Here is a 21,490-nt window from a genome sequence, read left to right as displayed (position 1 = left end):
TAACTCATATAAGTTTCATCGCAATCAGTTGATTGCGATGAAACGCAATGGTATGGGAACGCATACGTGACAGACAGACAGACAGATAGATTAAACTAAGTTTACTTACTAAGTTCGAATAATATAACTCGATTCATTCCACCCTTACTTAAACAACTACATAAACAAATTTAACTAATCGCATATCTATACATATGTACATATGTCAAACCCAATTTTTACTTTATCTATGTACGTAGTAACAATAGATGAAGTTTTGTGATCATGCGAAAATTCGAACTCGAGATTTTGACTGATTCGAACTCAGAATCGATCACTGATCACGTTTTCATGATCTAGAAAAAATGTGTGTGTGTGTGTGTGTGTGTGTGTATGTGTGTCTGTGTGTGTGTCTGTGTGGGTGTGTATTTTGGGGATATTTTTAACACCGTTAGTCCTATCGAACTGAAACTTAGTATCGGTTACTGAAATTCTTATCGACACGACGTAAATTTTTTTAAAATTTTTAAGTTGACCGGAAATGGTACCTCGCCTTATAGGTGTCCTCTTTTTTTAAGTTTTTGAATTCAATTATCTCCCAAACCACTAATTGAATCGGACTGAATTTTTTTTAAATATAATACAAATAATAATTTATAACCTCATATTTTTTAAATATTTCTATCTGAACCGGAAGCAGTACTTTTACTCTAGAGAATCGAAGTTTTTTATGTTTTTTTCAGAAACCTTTTGGTTTATTGAACTGAAATTTCATATCTAGTAGTTTAAGTTTAATACCAAGTTAATTATAAAATTAAGTTAGCATCCGTCAACCGGAAGTAGCAGTTTACTCTTGTTCGATTTTTCTTCCACTATTTTTTTCGACCCCTTAAACATGTGTGTTCGTCACAAAAAAATTCAAGTATAATTCTTGTTGCAATTTGATGAAAATGAAAAAAAATTATTAAATTTTATAAACCGGAAGTGGGATTTTTTTCACTTAGAAAGGTTGAAAATGTTGTGCCCACTACTCTGTCCACACCCCTGAACGTATTAAGCTGAAAATTTATATTTCTATCCTTTATGTACTAACTTAGAGCTGGTAGGGTTTTGGTCAGAATTCGTAAACCGGAAGTAGTATTTTTTTTAAAACAATATTTCAATATTTTATTTTGACCTTTAAAATTATTTTTATTTTCTTGATATTTAATGAGTATGATACTGATAGTGATTTTTAGTAATAAAAAAAATTTGAACACAATCAGACAACCGGAAGTAGAACTTTTGTTTTGTGCAAGTTTCCATACATTTGCGCTCAATTTGTATCGCTATCATAGTCATCAGTTCAATATCGAATTTTGTTTTGTAACCTTCTTATATTCCTCAAATACATAGATAAAGTCATGGGTTGGTCACACCCGAATTTTTTTTTATTCTTTTTCAATTAATCATGCACACTTGCCTAACAGATTGCTCCAAAGCGGAGATTGTACTAAACAGATTAAGACTCGAGAAATTATATATTACATATATTATTAAATACATAATTATAATATACATACATATCGAAACAACACCTGAAATCTATGGTCAAACATTACAAACATCGTAAGCAATACGAATAATAACATTTATTATGTAACAATACCAAATTTTTACATTCAATAATCATCCATAGAGACATCTATGGAGAGAAAATCTGGCGAAACCTGAGAAATAAGAATAACTCAAGGTTTTTCGCAATAGAAAATTGGAAAGCCAATTTTACAGGAATCGTTTCAAATCAGAAAAATTGACAAATTCTGCTAAGAAACGACCGACCTCGACAAACCAAGGTCTGGCCAGCAACGAGACTCCAGTGGGAATCGAACCCATGACCCCTAGCACGAAAGAATACAACACTCACCACTAGACCACCAAATTAGCACCTACAATCAAAAAAACCTAGTTGTTTTACCCGGCTTCGCTCATTATTTGTAATAAAAACAGCTTAGACATGGCGAATCTAATAGTAAATATTCATTTGTTTTTTTAATAAATTTATTTGAATCGAAAAAAATATAATATTCAATTGAATTGTCGTCATATAAACTTTGTTGTGTTTACGAAGCTCCCAACCAAATATACTTACATAGATACATACTTACATACAAAGTCTCTTTCGAAATTATATACATATTAGATTTGGATATTTGAGGGAAAAAACATACACTGTAATCGCGGCAAGCATGGGTGTAATAATCATCGACAAAGAGCGAGAAAGATTTGCGGTTACACAGCAGCGCAGACGAGAGGCATTTAGCGAGTTTTGATTCGTAGTAATCCCAAATGACCGGAAGCGAAGACCGGAAGAGACAAACTCAATTAGCCGGCGACGATGTCCGCTTCCTGTCGCGCGCCACCACCTGTTGCCGACGGCGCCATGTTGAGCGTCCGCCAATGGGGGCGCGATGGGGCGCGGCCTCGGCGCCTCCTTGCGCCCCAATTGGGCGTCGGCCCTGCGCCCCCCGCGCCTCCGAGCCCCGACCGCGACCCGACAACACCAGTGCGCCCCTTGACACCTCAGGGCGCACTCACGCCCCGCCATCCGACCATGACGCACGGGGATACCTAAACTCTCGATACGAACCTTCTTTCGAACTTGTCAAAGTTTAACTTTTCGCAAAGTAGATAGACGCCATGCGACGCAATACTGCGTCGGTCGTATGTTGATTTACAAAACGAGAGTTATGTCAATGTCTGCGAAGATGCCGTCACACCAAGAGCACATCAAGCGGCCGATGAATGCGTTCATGGTTTGGTCGCGAGGCCAACGCAGGAAGATGGCACAAGACAATCCCAAAATGCACAATTCCGAGATCTCGAAAAGGCTGGGGGCAGAATGGAAGCTGCTCACCGAGATGGAAAAGAGGCCTTTCATCGACGAGGCGAAGAGGTTGAGGTGAGTTTCATTTACGTATTTCAGTTTTAATAAGTTGTCGATTGAGATCTTAAAAACCGACAGTTTTATTTTCCATAATTTACTGCAATTTATTTAACTGGCTTTTACTTATAATTTCATTTAAAATTATTTTATTATTTCCCAATGTTTATCAATGAAAATTGTAATGTTAAATGATAACAACAAAAGTATAGTTTTCATAATAAAATGATTTACATACGTAAGTTGGAAATTAAATTGTTAAAAAACAACTGTTGTTGATATTAGATACAATATTCATTATTATTATTTTTTAATTATTATACACGTATACTAATTATTGCTCCATTCCGTCACTAATACAATGCGTTTTAAAGGTCTGTATTTATTCGGTCATTAACTTTGTTTGATTTGGTCAGTAAATGGATGATCAGTAAGTTGTATTATCGATCACTGACTGCTTGACTATTGTATTTTTGTCAAAAACAATAAGCGATTTATTGACAGTTCATTATCATCTACATGCATACATATGTATATGTATATACTATAACAAAATTTTTGTCAAAGTTAGTGACATTTATTGAAAAAAAACTGACTATTTAAATAGTTGCCCCTTTTAAATGACATATTTATAAATATTGCAAATTATATTTTAATGTAAGTACTTTTAATTGAGTTACACAGTATTTACATATTTATCCACATATAATTGTTAGTTACTAAAAAGAAAAAAACATATTTTGTATAAATTTTCACATATTGATTAAGTTTTATAATGTTCACATACAAGTTTTTGTTAATAATTGCAAATAATATTAAATTATAAGAATTTTGTGTGGTAATGTACAGATTTTTCACATTTAACTGAATCAAAATTTAATCTTAATTCATAAATCAAAGCAGTGAAAAATCACAATTCAAAATCACGTTATTTAACTCAATTTAAGAATTAATAATCAAATTACTTTTATGATCATTGAAGGCCAGCTTTTAACTATTAGTATGAGCAATAATTTTTAATATAATATGTTTCGAAATTTACATTTCAAATTTCATCAACAATAAAAGGGCTGTTATCTCACCAATTCTGTCAAAATGTACTATTAACATTACGAAGACAAATCTCGTTTCAACATCATATTTGACTCACAATTAAGAAACAAATGATATAATTAATTTTCTTCAAAACATAATTGCAAATAATTAACAACTTACATAATAACAACTACGTCAAGACCAACCGAATCAAACCGTCTCGAATCACCCTACACCACTTTTGCGTGAAACTCCCCCGCAATAATTGACGGTAATTTTCCGCGAGACTCGCGACGCGGGGGTAAGTACATAAGCAGTCGCGATATCAGATAGGGAACGTCGCTTTAATCGACACCACTGAATGTATTGTTTATGGTGGTTAATTAGGCGTGTGATGGGTGTGAGATTTGGGGGAGGGAGGTTGTGATATAAATCACGATAGTGGTCCCGTGCACCGGCAAGTGAATTGATAAGGCGGGCGTTGTCTGGGGGCGGTTATCGCCGCCGCCCAGGGCAATAAAAGAGAGCTCATCCCCCGCGGCACCGCACTAATTTGCTGGGGATGCTACCACCCTCGACAACCACCACCCCCTCCCCGACACTTACAGTATTATTTATAATAATATGTTAGTCTCGAGGGGGGAGGGCACCCCAAAACGCGATTATTGCGCTCGTGTGTCGCCTCCGAAATCAAATCCGCTCTACAGATGACACTATTGTGTTCGCCTTTATGTGCTGATACCCCCGAATTAATAGCGAGACGAATTCACTTACACAGAACGAATTCTCAATACAATGCTTACATTTCAAACTATTTTTATAAATTCTCAAATATATAATCAACCAGTAGATCAGGGGTAAATTACCCTTTGAAGTGGGTAAAAGTGAAAATCTTAAGGGTAATGAAAGTACTTCAGGCATTGAATTTTAAAACGAGGAATTTTTGCATGTCAAAGGCTACTCATGATGAAGCGGTAAAATGCTTTGTTACAACCGATCTTTAATGAATTTTCAACCCCCCCCCCCCTGTATTTAAAAACAAAACACATTAATCAAAACACATTAAGAAATTATTCTGACAAAAAGTCTGTATATAATACTTCTTATACATATGTATACTTATTCTCCATACAATGAATTCAATTAACTAAATTTTCAAGAATTATTCAATTTAAATTGAGGAGATAATATTATCAGAAACAAAGATATATATTTAGGGTAGTACAAAAAAAGTTGTGAAACCATTGCAATAATGTAAAATAAACCGATCAATAAATATTATTTCACAGTATTAAAAAATATATCTATTTCAGTAAAAGTAATCTCAATGGACTTTCAGATGAACAGATTCAATAAATACGTTGATAATCTAAAGCCCTTTAAAATGTCAAGATTTAAAAGGGGTTGAAATGCTAGGGTGTTCTATTATTATTACGATGTAAAATATTACATCGAAGATGATAAGCTTAAAGTTAATGTGAACGTTGCTTATTTGTTTATACACGTCATATACCTTTTTGAATCATTCCGTTTAATATTATATTTATCATTGATAAATATTTGTATTTCTACATTTATATTTAAAATAAATTTTGAATGACATTTTTATCGTTCCTAATCTATTTTTTAATCGACAAAAATGTTTATGAGACATACTGTTACAAATGCGAGTTCCTATTTACTGATTACAATTATCTAAATGTACATACATACATACATTCAATATAATGTAAATAAGATTTTCATTTGGAAGTAACACTGCAACTTAATACATAGATACTGATTTTATCAACTAAAGTGACATAATATTTTTTTAATGTCTTATTATTCATGAATAAAATTTTACTATTCTAAAAAAAAGTCTGAACTTACATACATTATTGTTTCCAAAAACAAGCTAATAAATTATTGAGATATTTACTAGACTTGAAAAATTAAATGAAAATTTGATAACTAATTCATAAATATCGAAATTAAATACATAATTTGTCTTAAATATCTCTGTTAAACTACGCATGTATTTCAAACTCAAAGTACACATACTTTGTGACTATACATTGCAAGCACTTATTTAAATAAATATTACTATGTACTGTAATAAAAAAATATATACCTATAGTATTTATTTTGTCGGAAAACTACCGATAATAATAAAATTGAATAGATTATAATGTCGATATCTACGTAGTTGAAAACACACATATTTTCAAGTTTTTATCAACTGCTTGAGTATTAATTGTTTACCTTACAATACAAAATTCGTTTTTTATTCATGTGTATTTATGTAAGGATCAATATTACAATATTTATAGAGACAAGATAATAAAACGCACCTTTGTGTGCATTCATTCAGGCTGTAACGTATTTCAAAAACACAAATATAAACGAATCTTCTATTTCATAGATGTCGAAGAAAGGGAATATTTATTTTAAGGAAAAACCATACAATTGAGTCATGTTTATAAGTAGAACAACATTTATTGTGTGAACGATAACAGAATTTTAATAGAAATTTTTCCGAGAATTCTTATCTATTTAAAAAGTCAGTGGTTATATAAGGGTTTTATTTCAAAACTTTGAAGTGATGATGATGTTTTTTATCCCTTTAGTGTTTAAATATAAACTGCAACCGTTGCTTCATTTCGCGTGAGGTCTACTACCTTTACTACATTTTCAATGTAAAAATCAAACTAAGTAAACACCAATGTTATTTCAATTTTTTTTCTTAAAAGTTCTAGTCGTTAGGCATATTATGTAGGTGCTAAAATTTCCATTTACAGTCAAGTATGTATATACATATAATACGTGCTCAAATTTGTAGAATATCAAAATCATTCGATACTTCTTGAAACATAAAAACGATAAGTTTATGGTAAAAACTCTGTAGAATGAACCATTTAATAATAAATGTCTTAATCAAATAAGTTTATTAACGATATCGAAAATTATTTTCATATAAAATTTTATATCAAACTTTATTAGAAATAAATTTTTTTGTTAAAAAAACAAATTAAACTTCTTTTTTTAAAATTTTCAAATTCAAATTATCAAGCGTTTGGGCTTACTACCTATAAAATGGTTAGTGAAAGTAGTCAGCATACGATTCAGCAAAAATCATTTTTGAAGCCTTACAATTTAAATTTGAATATATTTTGATGAAAAAAACTGTTAGGGATAAAATCGTGCTTACTAAGAAAATTAATAACTAAAGAAATGAAAAAGATTATATTAAAAATATTGAAAAATAAATATAATAATTCATATAGAAAAGCACCACGTTAATTATTTGGCAATTTTTTACTTGAAACGTAAAATATATTTTTTATGACACTTATTTGAAATATAAATTTAAACTAAAAATGTTTTCAAATCAAATCATTTCATAAATAAGTACGAGTTATCGAAGTCAAAACTCAAACATGGAAATTCATCAAAGAAATTTTAACGACCTGAAATCAATTATAAATCGATTGACCACTAACAAAACACCCTTTCGAACAAACACAATTAAAATCGTCGCGATTTTCCAAATGTCGAAGTGTTGTCGGAAAATGTGAGGTGTTTTGTGCGAAAATCCGGGATCGATATGAGTGGTTCCGGCGCGCCGTTACCCGCCGTTACGGTCTGTCCGCGATCCGAATACGCAAGCGGCTCTCAAATAAGTGGTGCACGTAACGCCGCGTTATTATCGTCATCCGAATAATAATCATATTCGAAAATGGAGCATTTCGAGTGAATAATACAATAACAAAGGTATTATTGTGCGCACAAAGCGACGCTCGGGGTATTTGTCGGCGCTGCGCGGCGCGCTGTCACTGTTAAAACAACAATGTCCCCCGTCGGCTCACAATGCCCAGATTATTGCCATTGTCATCCCGACAATCGGACGACGGGGTGCACCAGCTCTCGCGCATCATCTACCCTGGATTTTCGTTTAATTTTTACCCATTGTTCTCGCTAATAGGAAGCCGACAACGCGCACACGTACGCACCCCCACACACTTATCAATTTCGAACATGCATGGCGCAACCAAATGTTTGTTGCAAAAATTTCAACACAGTGTCATGTTAAGTTGGAAACTAATCACTTATAAATGTATGTATAGGTACAACCATTACTCGCTTTATAAAAGAAAATCAAAAAAATCGCTAATCATATTGATCAAAAAAAGAAATTGTTGATGTGGATAACAAATAACAACCAACGTGAATTAGTGAATTAAATATATATATATATATATATATATATATATATATATATATATATATATATATATATATATATATATATATATATATATATACATATATATATATATATATATATATATATATATATATATATATATATATATATATATATATATATGAGAGATAATGAGAAGTTTTAGGCAAAGATAAAGTTTAAGTTGTTTAAACAATTAAAATCTCACAAAAGGAGTGGGAGGGGGGGGGGAGGGGCAGAAAGTCAAACAAACAGAGCTGCGTCCAACAAACAGGCCATAAAATGTCATCGTCTCCAAAATTTTTGCTTTCTTAAACGTGTTTATTACGATTATTTTTCACCATAGAAATATCGTAAGCGATTTAAATTTCTATCGGTAACCAAACCGCGAAAAATGGCAAAGTTTCAAACAGATCGGAAGAATGTAAGAATATTGTCTGAACGATTAGCGAAGTGAAATATAGATTAAATAGCCTTGTAAAAATATGTAAGATAGTGTATCTAAAAAACTGAAGAAAGATCTCAAATAGAGTCGTTTAGACATGGAATTATTTTATTTTATTTAAATCGAACATGTACACTCGCCTTTACAGATCGCTCCAAAGCGATGAGTGTACTAATACAGATGCAATACAATTAATACAAGCATTTTTATATAAATGCGAATTCATCGTCCACAGTGATCACTATGGAGAAGTTTTTGCAGCATTTTATTATAGAAAGTGGTGAACCTCAAGACGCTGAATAGCTTGAGATTTGCAAGAGAGATTGGAATGGAAATGCAAATTTACAGGAACCGTTTCAATAAAAAATAAGAAAAATTGGCAAACTCTGAAAGGAAACGATTGACATTCACAAATCGATCGATTGATCAAAAGTCACAAAGTCAAGGTCTGGCCGACAGAAACCAGTGAGATTTGAACCCGTGACCACTTTTCTCAAAGCACTATAATATACTGACTAGTGTATTTTGTTGGTTATGTACATATACTCAAACTCAAATCAAAGTCTGGCCAACACCTACTTATGGGAATCGAACCGTGACCACTCTATTTATAGACAGATTATCGGAAACGGATCTCTTTCGCAAAGCGAGAGATGGACTTGGATGTACTAGTTTGGTAACGCCCAAATGTTTATATATAATTAGCCAACGTATGAAAAGTTTCATCTGCATATATATAATCATTTTTTTAAATAAAACATGCATACATACATTATACATATAACTGTTTTGAAAAAAACAAAAAATCAGCCTTATATTCTTAAACGCAACTTTCATTAAAAAATTTCTTAATATGATTTTACTTAAAAGTTTCTGCATTCTCGTATCATTTATATGTAGCTATTCTCTATCTACTACTCACTACTGGATGAAGGCCTCACTAACACGCTCTATTTTGCACAACTCTCATCTATCTCATACCACTAATTTTTCTAATTTCATCCACCCATCTTCCTTCCAACTTTCCTTTCACTCTTTTACATTTTCTTGGGTACCATTCTAGCACCTATGTATTTTATCCATTATTCTTGCCATGTAACTCACACATTTCAATTTAAATCTCATCACTAGAGGTAGGATAGTCACAGTGCTATCCATTGTTCGGCAAACCTTTAACAATGCATTTACAACCTTTGAACAATACACGGCCCCCTCAGGCTCCGGTGACTACTCATCACTCTCCCCACTATACCAACTACCCTTGTCATACATCTCACCCACGTATTCCGTTTCCTGCCTCTCCTCGATATTCAGAACATACAGTTTTCCATACTTCTTTTAATGCATTAGACTTCGTCTAATATTTTGGCGTTCAATACTCAAATTTCACATTTATACGCCATCACTGGCAAAAAATATTAATCAAAGAGCTTTTTCTCCAGACAACGTACCATTTTGATTTAAAAAACGGCGTTCATTCGCCCAAACGCACTCCAACCTAATATCATAGCGTTCTTATATACGTCATGATTAGTATTTTCAAATTAAGTACTGTTTTCATATATTGAATTGCACACTTTCTTCTTCCACTGATCCTGAAGAATAAAACATTTGTTCAGAGTTGTTTGTGCTAATTATGTATGTTTCATATTAATTAAAATATTCCACTGCTGCAACTTATGTATGTCAATCGGAGATCTGCTTTCATATATTGGGCCCACCTGTTTCTCTCAATCTTTTTAATCTACCCCACATGCATTTTATTTTACATGAATACATACCGATTTTGTGTTATTTATTTATTTATTTTATTTATTTTATTAATTGAAAAATCAACAGACAGGATGTACATAGATATGTATAAAAAAACAAATAGTAAATAAATAATATATGTAACATCCGAGTCCAATAATAGATTTTTACAAAAATGAAAAAGATAAATATAAGGTAAAAGAAAAAGATAAATGAAAAAGAAAAAGATAAAGAAAAAAATGAAAAATGAAAAAGATAAATATAAATATAAAAAAGATAAATATAAATATATTATATTAAAAAAAAACTATAAAAACATGCATTTAGACAAGTCGGAAGCCCTTATTCTGTATAAGGCGTACTTTGATTAAATTATAATTAAAAGCTTACTTGTAATAAATATTAAGAAGTTCCACTTATCTTACTTGGGAGGGCTTGACTAACCATCGAAATATGAATATAAAATTACTTAATTTTAACGATATTGTTTTAGGGCACTCCACATGAAAGAGCACCCCGACTACAAGTATCGCCCACGGCGGAAGCCGAAGGCGCTAATGAAGAAGGAACCCAAGTTTGGTTTCCCAATGTCGTCTCTCTTGGCACCCATGCCGAGACTCTTGGCACCAGCACCACCATCCCATCACCCACTTCTGAGTCCAGACGGGAAGCTGGACCTCTCTAGGACGCTGTTTCCACCGTTCCCGTATCCGTTCTACCCATTTGGACCGAAGCTGCCGGGAGAGGAACTGGCTTCAGAGTTGGCGCAGTTGGGGGCGCTCTGCCCCAGTGGGTGGTGGGCGGCGGGGGCGGCGGGTGCATGTGGCTGTCGCCCACACCGCTCTCCCCCCGCCTCACCACCGCCCCCAACCCTGTCGGCGCCTCCGCCCTCGGCTGAACCGCGCCCCCTAGCCTACGTGCTGATGAAGCCCGGGGAGCAGGAGCCCCCGCAGCATGTCATATGAAGACCGCTCCCGGTGCTCCCTGCTCGGGGGGCGCTGGGCATGTGGGGCTGTTACGATCGTGCCGGGCCCTCATCAGATAGGCCACCCTCCCTGGACAGCAACTGACTTGTCCTCGATTTACCCAGACGCGATTTTCCGTTTGGTGAACGAACGCCGTTGTTCGATTACCGTGGTTGATGATTTATCGGCAATTATTAAATGTAAATTATTAAAAATAATAGTCCTAACTTATTGGGAAACTTAATGTAGATTAGGAAATTCAAATAATTTTCATCGTAAAAAAAATACACGAAACTATTTTTAAGACGAAATAAATTCATATCGTCGTACTAGGACTGTAATAAGCCGAAACAAAATTGAGAAGAAGGGCTTAATTGCAAAGCGCATATTCATAATAAAATCTGAATTAATTTTTACTCAAAGGTTTTTTATGTATTTTATTAAACTTCTCATTAATTAATATAAATATGCCATGTAATTAATTTATTTACCTAAAACATTTGCTTTTCTCTTGAATTTTTAAGACTATTGGGAGGAGATAACACACTCCTATGCCCCTTGTCTTCTGAGTGTACTATTGATTTGTTTGTAGAATACAAATCATTAGAAAAATACACTCAACACACATACATAGCAATGTTTTTTAGCAATCCAACTAACAAATTTAAAGAATATTGTTTATATTAAAAATACAGTAAACAGCAGTCTTAAACGATGACTGAATTATCTGAAAGCTTCATTTGAAATCAATTGCGCCCTTCTACTCAGCTTTCCAATTATACGTATATACTTAGTTGTATGTTGTTGATATATAATACATTAATATAATCAACTATGTACATTGCTTAAGAGAAAGCGCTTGTTTTCATTTAATTCATAATAGGCTAATCAAATTCAAAAAAAATTGGCATACACTTTGAGTTGTAAATAAGTGCTGATGCAGCAAAATTATTATCAAACAAAATCGAATAAAACGATAGATAAATCTTAATATTTTATTAAATATGTATAGACTTGTTATAAGCCGTCCTAATTAATAATAAAATCTCCGTTACGCATAATATCATCTAAAATGACTGTAAATATTACAATTCTCGAATGTGTATAAGTATGAAATTTGAATTAAACATGAATATTGTGATCTTTAATAATAAATTATACGTTATATTATAAAAAGTGAAGATGCATTCTGAAGAAATGGAATTTTTCATATCTAGTGAAGTGAGGACGACGTTGTATAATTATTTCTATATATTTGAAATAGTGTACAATAGACACCGCTTCAATAATTAAAACGTAAAAGTTGGTTTTGGAGACAATTTGGATGAATCTGAATTTTTATTATTACCATTAATCGTTATATCTGTTAATTTTATTTTCCATAGCTTTAATTTTTTTCGTTAACAATTTTTTATATTAATTTTCGTTTTGAAGAGTACTTCTTTTACATGTAATTGTAATTTAATACGAAGTACATATGTATGTTATTTTTAAAATTTGTTTTATTGTTCACTTATATTGTTGATTAGTATGATATTTTTTCACGTAATGACTACTTTTTTGTTAATTTTCGTTTAATCGATAACGTTTTTGTTGAAATCTGTTGTTATTTATATTATTTGCAACAAAATTATTGAATATATAGAAATTTAAAAAAAATGAATTGTTTATATTACACCCCTTTTCATTGAAACGATTACAAAAAATTTATAACAAAGTGCGTTTCTTGGAAAAAATCATATTTAGAAATATGAAATCTACTAAGTCTACATACGGTCTTACCCGACGAGATAGGATCACCACATTTCCTGTCCAGGAGAACCAAAAAGAGAACCCATAAATATATCTGCCACGGTACCAATGTCTTATCTATTCTGTTTGGTCAACATATCCTGTTGTGGGGCATCTTTATGTGTTCGGAAAGCAGTTACACGTACCTATGTTACCCGTATTATGATATACTAGAATTTCATATTGAAAATATAAATTTTATCTATAAATATTGTTCAGAACATACCGTCTCCGCGGAGAAGTCAACATTTCCGTTACTCGAGATTTACGGCGCATTTAAAAACTTGCACACATTTGGCAACTCAAAAACTTAAAAATTAATAACAAAACACTCGAAGGTACGAAAGCGTTCCAGCTTAGCGAGAAAAGCAATAACGGTTTTGCCAACACTTGATTATGTTGCCGTCAAATGAAAGTTTTGAGCAAATTGTGAGTTGATTACATTTTGACTTGAACGAACACTGAAGGGCACTTTCGACCCTCCACAGTGAAATAAGTGGAATCAAACACCTCACCCTGCTGGGAGACAGGGAAGAATTCTAAATTGATTTGCATTTAAAAATAAGCAAAATACTCAAGTTTACATCTGGCAAAATAATAATTTACGTTATGCAATACATATATGTATGTATATTCATAAAAATCAGAGATTTCACTTTCAAATAAGGGTACCGACTTGGACACGTGACTGCAAATGAGTATGATTTAAGTCAATACGAATAAAACGGTAATTATGAAACTGGTGAAAGGGAAGGGTGTAATGGGAGGTGTAAGTGATTTTGCCTTTTGTGGCATCTGAATTGGATGCATTGAAGAAATCCGCCGAAGCCGCCGGAGGGAGGAAAGGGGGTTGATAGGAGGGGATACTGACCCACCCTCATCTCCTACCGCTCAATAGAAACCTAAAGAGTGCTATTTTAGAACATCTTTCCATTTATGTAAAGGAAAATTAGCGATTACTGGAACTCTACCGATTGAATTTTAATTAGTTACAACCAAATATTTATGTGGATTTTGGAAAGACAATAAAACAACCTACTAATACAATTCATCATTGTTATATTTGAATATTAAAACATCCCCACATAATATGATACTATAATTAAAATTAAAAAAATAATTAAAACATAGTAACTATCATATAAATACATTTTAAAACGTATAAGCTACTTTGCCAACAAAAATTAGTTATTTCACGATGAGACAATGTCCACAAAAAGTGCAAATTGTCAGAAAATCACGCGGTCCGCAAACGACCCCTCACTTTCAGCAAAAAAAGTCTACATTGTTTGATATGGAAAAAGCTTTCACGTTTAATTTTCGTCGACATTTTACGCTTCTTTTGAGGACGTCGAGAAATTGACCATTATTATTTATTTACCCTGTAGTACACACGGGCTATCATTGCGGACACCCTTTCAATAAAAGTGACATAATATAAGCGGGCGACACGGAGGGGTGCAAACAATAAACACTTGATAAAGAATAATCATGAATAAATACGTCACCCCTCCGTTTATAATGCCTCTTGTGACATGATGTTCAAGGTATGTTCAAAAACGGTTTCCAGCGATAATAAATTTACGATGCACATTTTTGCACTCAAATATGTGAACCCGTATTTTTTTATCATTCACATACATATTTATTTTTTTCGTAATATTTCATTGCAAATATAATTTTCTGTTACAGATTCATCCCATCCTATATGAAAAAAAAAATAATCTCGCCCCCCTCTATTCCAACGTTTGAGATAACTCACTTGCGATTATTCAATGTGATTAAGGGACATTTTTATTTGCATTTGTGGATAGGATTATCTCGAGTGCAATGTCGAGGGCGTTTTGCCACTTGTTGTTGCGGTCTACCGTGAAAATGACTCTATTTCAAACGCAGGCACTCAATCTGCCTTATCGAAATCTTTTATGTTTGTACATTAAGAGAGACGATTTATATTTGCAGCTGTTATATTTTTCAAGAACAGAGATCGACATCATAATTCGTCGATTTCATCTAACTCATTTGAGTAGATATGTATACATATATGTATAGGTATATATGAGTAGATATACATATATAAATAGTATATATGTACATACATATAGACAAAAATAAAATACTCAATAAAATTATTGTCCTTTCTCACATTCTTACTATCTACTTCTGTTTCAGTCCTCTCAATAATACTGTAACAAGAAACCACCGAAGGAAAACATTTGGCATGAAAACTTCACTACTTCACCATACATAATAAAAATAGCAGCTCAAAATTTAATATGCAATAATAAAATATAATAGTATATTTTAAATTAAAAAAAAAATCGGATGTGACCAACCCACGACTATCTATGTATTTAATATAAATTTATAAAAAATCTAGTTCAATAATGAAACATAAGTACAAATGTACTTTTTCACACATACCGGCTATGAGAGCATGTTCGATACAAATTGAGCGCTAATATAAGGAAACTTACACAAGACAAAGGTTCTACTTCCGGTCGTCGGATTTTGTTTTTATTTTATTTTTTATTACTCAATATCACTATAAATATTATAAAGATAAATTATCAAGAAGATAGAAATAATTTAAAAGGTCAAAATAAAATAATGAAATACTGTTTTAAAAAAAAATACTACTTCAAGTTTTTGAATTCGAGCCAAAACGTTATCAATAAAGAATACAAACATACATTTTCAAAACCTTAGTTCAATAAACCAAAAGGTTTCTGAGGAAAACATAGAAACCTCGATTCTTTAGAGTAAAAGCACTGTAACTTTATATTTAGTTATATTTTAAAAATATATAGTTATATTTTAAAAATATAACTGTATAAAATTTATAATTTTTACTACATTAAAAAAAATCAGTCTGATTCGTTGTGCAGTTTGGGAGATAATTGTATCCAAAAACTTAAATAAAGAGGACACTTATAAGGGGAGATACTATTTTCGATCAACTTAAAATTTTGAAAAAAAATTTGCATCGTATCGATTACCATTTCAGAAACGGATACCAAGTTTCAGTTCGATAGGACTAACGGTGTTCAAAAAATCCCTAAAATACACATACTATCAGACACACACACACACATTTTTTTAGATCATGAAAACATGATCAGTGATCGAGTTCAAATCAGTCAAAATCTCGAGTTAGAATTTCACAAAACTCCATCTACTGCTACTACCTACATATGTACATATGTATGTACATAGATAAAGTAAAAATACTTCAAACATACTTCAAACCTAGCGTAGGGTAAAAGTTTTTCATATATATACGTTTATACTCCATAGTTTGCCAAATTACTTTTTGATATGGAAATAAATCGTGGTGCGTCATGTTGACGACAGATATTCGTAATGTTCTGAAATTACATGTATGTTTTGCTTTAACGCATTCAATTTGGTTTTTGTGACAAATAAGTAGCAGTTTGGCGCCATGTGCTTAACGTCGTATAAGCGCGCGCACCTCGCAAAAATAATGTGTCGCGATAAGTGTCGGGGGCACAGCCTCACAATGCGGTGATTCTGTCTCCCGCCCCCTTCACTCCCTGTTTGCCTCCCCTTTCCCCTGCTTTTAGCGACACCTTCTTCGGTTGTGTTATTTTGTCGCGCCTCTTGTTCCTCTTATCGGCGCAAATAAACGGAGGGAAGCCCTTTTTTGTTCCTGTGCGCCCTTCGCCCTTATCGCGGGACGCAGAACAAATGCGCCCATTGTATTTACATTTTTATCTGGATGCCGCGCTCCAAGCTTACGAAAGTGAGAGGCTTTCCACACAACAATAACATGGGAATTTCGTTTTCTTCCGATTCTAAAACCATACATTTGCCAATTCAACTTCACATGACAATCACTAGGGTACAATAATTAATATTTTTTCGAAAATATCCTTTAAATTACCTACACATTCCTGCTGAATTTCAAACTTCTATTCGAAATACTTGCAAATAACACAAAAATTAAATGTATATTATTTTAAAACAGCCTTGAAGTGCAGGGCCGGTACGGGGGTGAAGCGAGTGAGGCACTAGCCCCAGATGAACAACGGAATGGGTGCCAAATTGGCAAAACTGAATGATACTTAATTATTTATTTTACAGGTAATACAATACACTCATTTTTAATAGCACGACATACATACATATTGTCAACATTGTACGTAAGTATTATTCAAGGCTAATTACAAACATCGATCGTCAAACATTACAATCATTATAGAGACATCCGTGGACACATTTTTTGCAGCATTTTTAAATATCAACAAATTATGAGATGCTGTAAACTCAATTTTTGCGAGAAAAAATACAGGATTGCCAATTTGTTGGAACCGTTTCCAATGAAATCAGATATATTGGCAAACTCTGAAAATAAGTGACCAAATTTGGAGTCACATATCCAAGGTCTGGCCTGCAACAAAGCCAGGGATAGAACCCGTGAACACATTATTGAAAGCATTATGTACTTGCTAAACACTGATCTATGTTGCTGGTTGAATTTTTTGTTAAAATTAATCAGTAATGATTAATTTGAGAAGCCCTGACTCATCACAACACGTATGTATGCTTTTTATATAGAGCATACTGCATCAGGATAATATTTTACTTATGATATTCTAATTTAAAAAATATATTTACTGATATTTTACATATTATACAGGATTTTATGAAGCAAAGTGCAAGACCTTAAATGATCGTAGTATTTATTTCTATTTAATAAACATTTGAAGAATAATAAATACTAACATAACACTTTGAATTTTTTTAGTATTAGCAGCATTAACTGTGAGATGTTTTTTCTAAAAATCTTTAAAAATGTAATTTTAAAAAACCCAATAGACTTTGTACTAAGGTATGGATGTGTAATCTATCATCCATTAAAGGCCTTGCACTAAGCTTCAGAGCACCCTGTACATAATTTTTTTAAAGTAATAACTTATTTATAACCCCCCGCCATCCCCCCATGAAATAAGACTAGACTTACCTTCAAGTATAGTACGTGTAATATTTTTTTTTGCCAAGCATTATGCTAATTGAAAATTAAAACAATAACTACATAGGGACGCAAATGTTTCCTTTTGCCTCAAGTGATAAAATATCTATGTACATATGTAGTACCTGGAAAAGTTGCATAAATTCCGTTGTATTTCGTTTAGTAAAAAAACTACCAATTTTTTTATTTTCATTGAATTACTATATGTATGTAGATTAGAACAACGCCCTAGACACTTATGCGTTTGTACCTATAAAATATGTACATATGCATGTATAAATTTAACAAACGATTTTAACCCTTAAATCACACGTTCTCTAACTATAAACCATCACACCCTGACGTCCGAAACGAACTAAGAAGTATGCTGTAAGGTGTCACATGCTATATTTTAAATGTCCGAAGGAAAGATTCACACATGTAATAATTTATTTACATAAACTAATTACCTTAATAATCTGGGATAAGAAAAAACATAAAATTTCACATCAACAATAATTTCGTCCTTAAGAGGGCTGTACACCTGAAACCTTAATTTTGTTCCCGTTCCTTTCTTCGATATATACATATATTGAGTATATGTATATATTGAGTGAATGCGACAATATATATCAATATATATATTGAGTGAATGCGACAGTTGCACTTCGACCAGATAAAACGTATTTTAAATTGACAAAATCGAGGTTTCGTATTCTCCTATTTTCTCCTCCAAAACTGGACCAATTTTAAAAAAAATTTCACCATCGGTATGAGAAAGATACGTTCTGTGCATCTATTGGCGTATTTTTTTTTAAATCGACCGTTAAATAAGCACGCTGGACTCGTTTCGTGGGTGTAAAAAAGAGGCGATTTTATAGATGTTTGGCGGCTCCTAGCTCCTATAAAAAATAATTAATCAAAAAAATAAAACGATAGATGCACCCCAATGGTGGATATCCATAGCATATTAAAAAATAATTTCTCTAGTGCCATAATTGAGGAAGGGAGAAGTATAGTACGTTTGTATGGACAAGGCGCTGCTGTCCAGCCCTCTTAATACTTTTTCCCAACATACAAAAAAAATATATTTTTAAGTCCGCTATTAAAACCACCAAATTTAGTATACAATCTCATGGACAAACATAAATCGTAGACCGTTTTGAATGCGAAAATTAAAAAATGTTCCACTTTTACTTTTTTCCCCAAATTTTAACAACTAGTAAGTACATATACATACACCTACATATCATAAACAGAAAATCTTAACCCCCCCCCCCCCACAAATGATTTCACCAGCCCTCGAATCAACCGTCGGGACTCTGGCCGTCAGCCTGCAACTCTCGCCTGCAGTGCCCTTCCAACCGTGCTAACACCTCTGGCATAAATCAATTATGAATTGCTTCACTGTTGCTGGTCAGGGCGGTCGCAGAGAAGGGCCGCGGTCGGGCCCGGTCCCGATTTGGCATTCGTGTCACGATCCGCCGGGAACAATCACAAATCGCGGCGGCCACACGTCCCTCACAAAGGGGTGTAAATTTGCACGTCGTTTTGCCGCCACCCCACGCCCTGCGCCCGTGTCCCTCGCCCTGGTCTTTTCCGCCCGCGCCTGATCGTCAACCCTATCCCTGACGACACCATGGGCGGGACGAATCGAATCAATGGTACCCTAAACTGTCGCCCCTCCGAAGCCGCACATTCATATTCTTCAGTTGGAACGGATAAATTTTAGCCGAGTCTTTCAAACTTAAATCGAATAAAGTGACACGTATATTAATAGAAAACCCTATGAGATTCAAATTTATTGTACAAGTATTCAAGATCGACGCCAAATATCAAGCACTATGTACATACATAGTACCTACTTTCTAATCAAAAAAGATATTGAGATTGAAAATATAATTTCCACTTGATATAATTTGTACTTTTGTACTGATACATATATCACGTGTACTCGTTTTTGGGTAGATGTTAATTCATTATTTTTATGTATTTATTTAATACGCAGAGAGAAACTTACAGCTAAAATAAAGATAATAAAATAAATAGTTATACATAAGCCAATTAAAAGTTTCTTTCAGAAAAATGACAAATGGAACGTGCTATGAAGGATAAGCCAATCAAAAAAAAAATTAGAAAATTATCTTGTCGTTTGTCATCTATTCTTATTACCTTTTAAAGTAATAATAAAGATTTGATAGACAGAATTATTGAAAAAATAATGGTAGATTTGTATGTCATCATCATATACAGTATACATAAATCTACACATGCGTGTTTTTATGTATGTATATAATATAAGTTCCCTTAAGTTATCAAGAGTTAAAATATTTTTCTTTCAATGTTTAAGTCTTCTGGTTACCACCAGACAGCGATCAACTGAGATATCTCAATAGCTGAAAATATTCATTGTGATAATAAATGAAAGTGATAAAAAGATAAGGTAAAAGAAAAGAAAATATAATAGTTAATTTTGAAACAAAGTATGTTTTAACACAGTACACAAATTCGATGAAAATGCTAGCAAATAACTATTACCATATCTTGATTTCATATTTGATTCAACAGAATTTTAAATAGGTTTTTGAGATATTTTTTTCTTATATTCCGTACAGTAAACATTAAAATATGATAATATTATGAATACTAACAAATAAATAAATAAAATAAAATTTTAAAGTAGAATATGATCAATAGATCAGTAAATATGTATGTATAATATACCTATAATAATAGATATAAAATGTATTGTGAACATAATTTGTAAACAATAAAAAGCATTTCAAAATCAAAATACAATATTTGATTAGCTTATAAAAAGAGTCTTTAGTTATTGAAAAACTGCCTATGAAATAAAATTTTAAAATATGTTTTAACCAGTAGCGTGGTCTAGTGGTGAATGTTGAATTATCTCATACTTGATGTTACGAGTTCGATTCCCGCTAAGTCTCGTTATTGGCCAGACCTTGATTTGTCAAGGTCGATCGTTTCTCATCAGAATTTGCCAATTTTTCTGATTTTCATTGAAACGATTCCTGTAAAATTGGCGTTTCCTTCCCAATTTTCTGTTGCGAACCTTTAGTTATTGTTATATCTTAGGTTTCGCCATATTGCTCACCATAGATGTCTCTGTGGTTGTTTATCGAATATAAAATTCGTATTGTTACATGAAAGTTATTCATCGTTATTTATCTTATTAATACGATATTTGTAATATCTGATGATAGATGTCAGATATTGTTTAGATTTACATGTATCTATGTAATAATTATGTGGACCAGGAAGGCGCATTTGGGGTTTACCTGTTAAGCCTTCCTTGTATATTTGTATATATGTATGTAAAAAAAAAAATAAAAAATAACAATTTTAATTAATGTCTAGTGATTGATAAACATACATGTGT

General features: G+C 32.8%; 1 protein-coding gene across 1 annotated transcript; it reads left to right on the top strand.

Moving 5' to 3' along the window:
* The first annotated feature begins 2,490 nt into the window (after positions 1-2,490).
* On the top strand, positions 2,491-12,975 carry LOC143911664 (uncharacterized). The gene is made up of 2 exons (XM_077430653.1): positions 2,491-2,920; positions 10,853-12,975. Exons 1-2 carry the CDS (start codon positions 2,685-2,687, stop codon positions 11,322-11,324), a joined length of 708 nt encoding a protein of 235 aa, XP_077286779.1. The 5' UTR covers positions 2,491-2,684; the 3' UTR covers positions 11,325-12,975.
* Positions 12,976-21,490: the final 8,515 nt, after the last annotated feature.

The sequence above is a fragment of the Arctopsyche grandis genome, chromosome 5 (assembly GCF_051622035.1).
Source record: "Arctopsyche grandis isolate Sample6627 chromosome 5, ASM5162203v2, whole genome shotgun sequence".
Classification (NCBI taxonomy): domain Eukaryota; kingdom Metazoa; phylum Arthropoda; class Insecta; order Trichoptera; family Hydropsychidae; genus Arctopsyche; species Arctopsyche grandis.
This window is presented reverse-complemented; position numbering and strand designations above follow the sequence as displayed.